This window comes from Saccostrea echinata, unplaced genomic scaffold, assembly GCF_033153115.1.
Source record: "Saccostrea echinata isolate AGI-Se365-2 ecotype Australia unplaced genomic scaffold, CSIRO_AGI_Sech_v1 ptg000009l, whole genome shotgun sequence".
NCBI classification, from domain to species: domain Eukaryota; kingdom Metazoa; phylum Mollusca; class Bivalvia; order Ostreida; family Ostreidae; genus Saccostrea; species Saccostrea echinata.
In genome coordinates, this window is record NW_026889758.1 from 42,656,121 (window position 1) to 42,664,961 (window position 8,841).

The following is an 8,841-nucleotide window of genomic DNA, read 5'->3' on the forward strand; positions in this document are numbered from 1 at the left end:
GCAAGACAGGAGCTTCGAATGTTGTTCCATTAAAAAATTATTGACTGGACATGAATTATTTTATTTTAATTCCTATGAACACCAAATATTTCTCCTTTTTAAATTATGAAATTGTCAATAATTTTATCATTTTAATTCAATCGACCTTGGTTTTATCAACATAACCTCGATTAAGGGTAGAAAAAGGCATTATTATTAGTTTTGAAAAAATTCTCCGGATACTTCACACACACACACACAAAAATCAGAATCACTCTACAACTAATCTTCGGTGTAAGAGGCGAAATAAAGTATTCAAAAATTAATACAAAAGATCTATTCACCTGGTTTCATTCTTAATTGGCGCAGCTGGGCAGGACCAACTCTTATACTAGCCCGGTCTGCAAACCATTGTTTTTCCAAGACATCAAGTTCATTATCTGTATAATCTTTTTCTGGATAGAGTATCGGAATGAAGGTATTATTTATCCAACTGACAAAATCTGGTATGTGTCTTATCTGAAAAAAATGATATGGTCATTCTTTGCATTTTCACTGTGGCTGATAAATAATGATTAGAAGTAATATATTTTTGTGCTATCATAGAAATGGGATGTGGTACATAATGAAGATCATAATATTTCTTTTGTGTAAATAGATTTATTACTTTTTTTCCACACAAAGGGTCTGAATCTCAACAAATGGAATAAACAGATTTTTTAATGAAAAATTTCATTAAACATATTCAATAGTATCTCTTCAGCAATTATTTTTTAGGAAAAAGAGAAACAAATCACAGATTTAAGTTAATGTTGTAACACAAAATGGAAGATCAGCTAACATTCAAAACGGTAAACTCATCGTATAAAGTGTGGTATTTACCGAGGACAAGTCAGCGGTATGAAGATAATTGCCCACATTGTTTTTGTAAGAATAAGAGTTTGGATCCCTCTCAACAAAGCTGATTGTGTAGATTGCTAAGAGAAAAACAGCATTTAAAACAAGACTTTTAACGGCTTTCTTTACTCTCTTTTCTTGTTCGTGTTGTTCTTTGATTTTTATTATTTCTTCTTCTCCAAGGGGTTCTTGTTTGGAGAGTATTTTGCTGGCAAAAACTGTTTAAAGAAATTTTTTTTAAATTCATTCACTTTATGGTTAGGTTAGCATGTTGTGACTTTTTATTTATCATTAATGAATGTCTTGAATTTAAATGTGTATGAAATTAAGATAAATGTTAAACGGAAAAGAATTATTCATTTAACAATCAATATCAAGAAAAATAGAATTATTTACCTGCGAACTCGTATTTGTTAGGCAAGATCCGTTTATTCGAGTATTTCTTAAGTTTCTGCAAAGAAATATCTGACGATTCCTCAGACATGGCTGTCTTAAACAGTGTTGCAAATAAAACAGCCATCAAGAGAACCTAGAATGCATTGAATTAAATTTAAACTTTGTGTGAGCCCATATTTTATTTTCTTAAGAATCAATTTTTTGTTTTCATGCATGTAAGCATGAGAAATCCAAATGAAATTATTTAAGATAGTTTGCTTTAGCAAGATTTGGATCAATTTTTAAACCGAGGCAGGCCGCTGACAGATAAGTTGATGTTACAGGGATATCAACAACCTCGTTTAAAGTCAGCATTTCGTAAATTCTATGGTCGTTACAATGGCCATGCAAATATATCCTATCATTTGGTCGTATTTAAGCTCACTTGTTTCATACCAATTGTTAGGAGTTTGCTTTTATACTGAATGACTACGGAATGTTCCCTTTACCTGATCAATAGATAGAGCTCACGGCGGGTGAGAGCGGTCAACAGGGGATGTCACCAGGGGTTCGTGTTTTATGCCCTCTTCACAGATTTATATTGTTTATAGATTTTTTGAGATCGATTACTGTCCGTTATCTTCACTTTTTTTTTTTTATCTGCGCTTCATCTAACAAGAAATATAAAAACCAATTCCTGAAAACATTCCTCTGCTTCAATAGCAATCCTGAGGAAAAAAATTCATAAAGACATTTATAAAACTGTCCTTGCTCAAATGTCGTCTAAATTAGGCCTTCATATTTGATCTGATTAAATTAAAAATTTAAAAAATCCAAAAGTTAATTATAAAACAACGAGGAAAACTAATCTCTTGTTGAACCTAATAGAAAATACTAAGTATTCAATCTTTCTCAAAAACAAACAGAAGTAAATGCAAACCTTCACAGGATCCACTAAAACAATGGATTCAAAGAAAGACAAAAAGAATGACAACAGCCATTCTTCAGATTTCTCTTTTCCCCATTCCATGCTGTATAAAAGGAGAAAAAATGCAGAAATCAACACAGTCAACGCAAGAAAGATCCATGCAACATAGACAACACAGCAGGGTAAACCATCTTCTTTTTCTTTTATGAATTTTGAAGGAATCCCCGACCAATTTTTGTTTTCTTCTGAATCGGTACGCAAACACTTTTTAATCTTCCTTTTGCGGAAAAGCATTGACAATAGTAGCACAGGCAGAGTTGTGATAATTATGCTCATAAGAGAAACGTAAAGTACCGATGGCGAAAACTGAAAACCTCCAAACTGAACATAATTATTCGATGTGTCTTCCGATGGTGACTTGTAGAACATTGCATTTGATATCATGTTCAAATGAAGAAGCGCAAGTAGACATGATAGCCTTTGTACTCTGGTAAACTTAGTTTTCCTGGGACGGTAGACTAGTGACAACCACATATGATGTTCTGTTATATTGATTTGTAAATTCTTCGGGAAAAGAAATTGAAATGACTTTGCCACCTCTACGGTAGATACTACGATTATTCTGTCGATGAGACAGTCATCTTTGTATAGGGACAACCATTTATCACAAAGAAATATATATCTGCAAAGGAAAACGTGAAAAACTTATTCAATTAGACGGTATTGCTAAAAAAAAGTTCAAATATGGTTTTTTTAAATGTATAGATAAAGCAACCTCTTCAAAAAAAGTTGAGGTTAAAATAAATTGTAGCATCCTCATAATATCAGGGGTCCTGAATCAACCAGTTGCCGTGTAACCCCTAACAAACGTCATTCGGGTTTTTACTGGCCAACTGCCGCAACGTTTTTTGTAGAAATATCAAATCTTGATTGCTTTTCTTATCTCTCAGCTAATTATATAAAAACTTACACACAATCATCCTGTAAAACGTTTATGAAGTGTCAACTGCTGGTCAGTTATGAATCCTACAACTTCACACAACTGCGTTTTCTTTTTTGTTTTACGATTTTTCTAAATTCCCTACATAATAATACATATTGATCGAACTCGGAACCTACTTTCTGTTTACATTTTATGTGAACTTAAGATAGCTCCAGTTTGATTGGTGCTTCTAAATGAGAGAAGCTGGCCCAAAAAAAAAAATGAATTAAGTCTGTTTAAGGGTCACACGGCCACGATTGGACTCAGAAACTTGGTGTTGTGAGAAAGAAATTGTAGAATTTAAGTCAAACTCACTTTTCATTTGTTTGGAGGTCTATTATTTCGATATTGCTTAGGAACCAGTCTTGAAGACCCCCCTTTCCAGAATTATCGTGCCATATTCTTAAATATTGCAAAGTCCCCAAAGTTGATTTTGTTCCAAACAGAAATGTCCTGACACTTCCTGTCGTAAATGCCTGTAACAGACAAAGGTAAATCTTAATTCCCAATCGCGGCCTAAGACAAAGAACTAAAACAACCGATATCAAACTAATGTATTGTTACATTTCTGTAAATTGAACTATAGAACCATGGCGATTTACATTTCATAATTCAGAAAAAAAATCACCTCGCGTTCCCCGTCGCTCAAAATACGAATTGCAGTATCATCCTCAGACCCACTGAGTACGAAATGAATATTTGATGATGTGCCAGCGTTTCTTCTGAACCCTGTAGTAACAGTCATCGTATAAAAGTATTCGTCTTGGGAGTCGTGATCACACAAAAAAGAAATTCCCCACTGAAGGAAAAAATACTAGTTTGACAGTTTAATAGTATAAAGAGTAACGATTTTTTTTCTGAAGTCAAGATAATCTGTGATGTTCATTATTTAAAACTATTTAATTTATGTTAATATAATGGTATTCTTAAAATAACTAGTATTGTGATGTCTTCTTAATGGATAATCTTGATTTTATAGTTAAAAACAGTGCACAGGCTAAGTTTAAGTACTGAATGTAGGCCGTGCTAGACCTGAAACTTAAAAGCAGTGTACTTCAGAGGATGCATTTATATTGCGTCTTGTGGACGACCTTATCCAGATATGATGCTTAAAATCCTAAACTTAATTATCTGGTATTTTAAAAATAAATCATGCAGGTTGTATATGCTGTACATGTATAGTCTTACCCTATTCATATCTTTTTTATCTTCCCTTTTCAGGACAAGCAATGCTGCTACATAAAACACCACTAACACGATCAGCGAACCATACACAGCCCCATTCTTTGGATCAAACTTCCCCCAGACTGTCAGAAAATTTATTGTGTTCGGTGGAACGACAAACGTTGTAGAGAAAGTATTGCCGGGACACCTACATACGGTATTGTTGATTGTTGACATTTCTAGTACCTAGAGTAATGAATTATGAAAAACATGAGGTTAGTAGAAAATAAGTAGTATTGTATTGCAAACAGTACTCAACATTTGTGAAAACATTTCCTTAAAGGGCGAGTGCAAAGTGGAATTATTTTCCCCTAACTGTTCTTACCTTACCAGTATTTTTTTTTCTTACAAGACAATTTCTAAAATTTTTCTTCCACTTAAAGAAAATTCATGAATTTCTTTTCTGCCAAACTTGTATAATTAAAATTTGGCGCTAAATATAAAAAAAACCAATCTTTGAGGATAAACTTTTTCTCACAGTGCAGTCATCAGATATCCAGGCTTCTTTAGCTCTGTCCCATGATCTGCAAGTTGTGGTTATTAATAGAAGCTGAAAGTTAGGAGACATAGTTTCATTGTGTTCGTGGTTTCTTTCCAAGTCTTGAACAAGTTCAGCAACTGTAAATATATAAAGTCTATAATTTTAAAAACGAAAAAACAGTAGTTAGAATCTTTTTCGTTTGATTGCGATATTAGTACATACCTCCTAAAGGTTTTATTCCGAGATAACAGTCGCCTTTCAAACACACACCCGACGGAACAAAAACTTTAAATCCATAGTCTTCATCCCAGTTTCTTACCGAGGTGGACGCTTGGAAGTCGTTATCCTTCATCGAGGAGTTTGAAGGATATGGTTTGTCAGAAATATATATTTCAAACAAAGAGAGGGTAGACAAGTCCACAGTAAAATTCTGTGGCTTTAGAAAAATTATTGTTACGTCATCATCATTTGAAACAGTAAACTTGTAAAATATCAGGTCATTGGCCGGTTGTCTTTGGAATAATCGAAGAGATGAATTATTCGTGTTGTTAACTTTGTTTTCTAAGTTTAGTTCTAGCTGTAAATAATCATTATCCATGTTGTTTCCAAAGTGAAAAACAAATATATCTGACGTCAGGGAACTGGAATTTCCACCAAATATAAATGGATTTCTTTTGTATACAATAACCTGAAGGAGAGAAAAACTGATATGAACCCAATGTCACTTTTGTGACCTACCCTAACTTCTCTACCAAATATCTCCCTATTAAAATATTGAATCCAAAGAGTGAAAAAAGTTTTTAAAAATGTAACACCCTATTTTCAGTGAATTTATTAATTAGAAGTGGAAAAAAAACAACAAATGTACGAACAATACGATGTATAGAGACAGCTAAAACAGAATCAATCACTAAATATCTCTTGTTTGCACATTCTGGATTTGAATTCGCATTAAGTATATTCTTATTTCATAGAGGGTATTTGTTGTTCAGGTATCTATTTCAATCAAGTAGACAGAATAGGTATAAAAGTTACAAATATATTCTTACCATTACATTCAGTAAGGTATTTGGATTGTCGACTGTATTATTCAGGTTAACTAATCCAAGAATATTTGAGTTCTTCATGTTATCATTGATGTAAGTGTCTCTGAAATCGCCATATGTTGTTTTGTCTATTATTAATTTAATCAAAGGTTTCTGAAATTCCAATTTTTCTCCAGTCACTATTGTTTCTAAAGTCAATAACTGAACATCCATTATGGTGTCTTGTATTCTTTGAAAGTATTCACTCATCTGGAAAATAACTTCCGAAATTACACAAGTATTCTCACAGACCACATTAACCTGCCTGGAAATTTAATTCCTTTATAAATTAAAAACGTTGTTTTTGCTTGAAATGTTTACCTATCTAGACTAGGAGACCCAAAATTAATCATTGTATTCTCCTTATTAAATAAAATGATTTATCATTAATAAATTAGTTTTATGAATGGTATTAATTATGGTTTAGAAACTCACTATCTCACGTTGTATAGTGGCAATTTTCTTTTCATGGGTTCGAAGTTCGAACAACAGTTCAGCCTTTTCCCTCAATCTCTCAGATATACCATCTGTTTTCTCTTGCAGGATTAGGTTTTTGTCATTACTTGTGCCAAATATATGGACTAATTCAGATAGAATACTAAGGAATGACAATTCTTCGTCGAAGTCAATCCATTGCTTTGGAATCAAAACTTCTATCAGGTTATTCAAAATTCTGATGAAATCTAAAATTCAACAGGTATTTCATATTAATAAAAATAACATATAAAAAGAGTGAAACATTTTTCTAAATTACGCTGCCGCAACTTGTTTTCCCCATAGCAGCTTACAACTTAAAAATAAACAGAAACATAATCTCAAAAGATCTATATTTTGTTGCAAAACAAAAAGCAAAACAAAACCATTCAGTGCTTACGATAGAAAGAAAAAAATCTTACGATTGACAATTTCGTTCAGAGTGGAAACGTCGTGGTTACGCAAAGGAAGTTCTGTATGCTTCACTCTTAACACAAAACAGTGTGATACGTCCAGGAAAATACGTAAAATGCTTCTCTGAAAATAGCAAATTACTTTCATTGCAAACTAAGTCAAGCGTCAGTCTTCTCTATGAAATTCTTTCTCCAAATATATTTTTGTAGATTAGGTTACTTTTAATTAACTAATACTAAAAACATCTAATATAAACCTTCCCAGAAGTAATCACTGGCAGACTACAGATTTCTATATGTATTTTTGTCATATTTATGAACTTACTAAAGAATTAAACTTTATATAAATGGAGTGTCTGGCAACTGCATCAATTGCACTAAATATCGATGAAATTTCCGATAAACTGTAGATCTTAAAGTTATGAGACAGGTCGGAGAACTTTTTAAAATCCTGGACCATGATATCGGTTATGTTTGTTATGAACTGTAATAGGAAAAAAAAAACCTTTTAATAATGAGAACAGCATTACTTGACTTTAAGTACTGTGTACAGTTGTATATATTTTTAAGCTAATGTTGATGAGACAAGATTTAAATTATAGTACTTTATCAAATGTTAACCCTTCTTACTAGTAGATGATTGACATTAATGCATTTTTCATAACCCGACATCGTGTAATCTTTTGTAAACAAATCAATGTGTGTGCTTTTGGTAACATTGAAGATGGAGATAAATTTCATGATAAATCAGCTGAATAAAGTACTGAAAAAAAAAGATTTAAAAAAAGAACTTTGCCCCTTTTCGTAAATTAATAATGACAGCGTTAATATTTTATGCAGTGTTAGAGGGACGAAGGGAAATCAAGAAAGCAAAACCATTACAGAATGATAAAACATGTGATAGATTTTAAAAATCCGTTCTTTTGCGATTGGATATTTATTAATCTTGCTGAAGGATCATGGATGGAAAACAGACAATGCTGTGAATAACAAGAGTTACATGGGCTACAGTGCTCACCTTAGTCACCTTGGCCCTCCTGTTCTTCATAATAAGATTTAAGGACATATGATACAAACAATTTTTTTTTTGGAGGAGACTCAATATCATGTCACAGTTTTAGAAAAGTGGATAATTCTTTGAATTTTTCTCCTTAGACTTGGAGAATGAAATACCTTCTATATTTCTCCTCAAAAGTACACAACTAGAGTAATTATGTTAAAATTGTTTAATCTTCATTCATTTACCCTCTTTTTTCTTCAGAAATGTTTTAAAGGAGAACAGAGTGACCTGATATTACATTTACTCAAAAACCTGTTGTATTTTCTTGCATAAAAGAAATGACACTTGGAAAATATTAGTTCATGCTTCAATAAAATTACAAAAATGGACAAATCACACTCAGTAAAGGTTTACAGATGAAAATAAATTTTAGAATATGTTAGCATGGTGCTAAAAGTGTAATATAAACTTTTAAAAAATATACCAAGCCAGGTGAATTTTATGAGGAAAAGCAAAATGGTAAAAATCAGCCTATGTGATTTAGGTTGTTTTTTACCATTTTGCTTTTCCTCATAAAATTGAGATGGCTTGTTATATTTTTTCAAAGTTTATATTTCACCTTTAGCACCATGCTAACATATTCTGAAATTTATTTTTATCTGTAAACTTTACTGAGTGTGATTTGTTCAAATTTTTAATTCTATTGAAGTATCAACTAATATTTTCTAAGTGTCATTTCTTTTTGCAAGAAAACACAACAGGTTATTGAGTAAATGTAATATCAGTTTACTCTGTGCTCCTTTAGAAACATTTCTGAGGAAAAAAGAGGGTAAATGAATGAAGATTAAACAATTTTAACATGATTACTCTAGCTGTGTACTTTTTTGCGGAAATTTGCAAGGTATTTCATTCTCCAAGTCTAAGGAGAAGAATTCAAAGAATTATCCACTTTTCTAAAACCTTGACATGATATTAAGTCTCCTCCAAAGAAAAAATTGTTTGT

General features: G+C 32.1%; 1 protein-coding gene across 1 annotated transcript in view; it reads right to left on the reverse strand.

Annotated features, from left to right (window-relative positions):
* The window catches only part of LOC133182754 (polycystin-1-like protein 2), a 74,424-nt gene extending 66,914 nt beyond the window's left edge, over positions 1-7,510 (reverse strand). Inside the window, exons 1-12 of the mRNA XM_061317602.1 lie at positions 7,469-7,510; positions 6,848-6,962; positions 6,387-6,634; positions 5,916-6,161; positions 5,089-5,554; positions 4,864-5,003; positions 4,350-4,571; positions 3,477-3,637; positions 2,192-2,861; positions 1,273-1,405; positions 862-1,094; positions 324-498 (exon numbers count right to left, since the gene is read on the reverse strand). Coding sequence (XP_061173586.1) covers positions 324-498; positions 862-1,094; positions 1,273-1,405; positions 2,192-2,861; positions 3,477-3,637; positions 4,350-4,571; positions 4,864-5,003; positions 5,089-5,554; positions 5,916-6,161; positions 6,387-6,634; positions 6,848-6,962; positions 7,469-7,510 — 2,851 coding nt within the window. The remainder of the gene's footprint in view (positions 1-323; positions 499-861; positions 1,095-1,272; positions 1,406-2,191; positions 2,862-3,476; positions 3,638-4,349; positions 4,572-4,863; positions 5,004-5,088; positions 5,555-5,915; positions 6,162-6,386; positions 6,635-6,847; positions 6,963-7,468) is intronic.
* Positions 7,511-8,841: the final 1,331 nt, after the last annotated feature.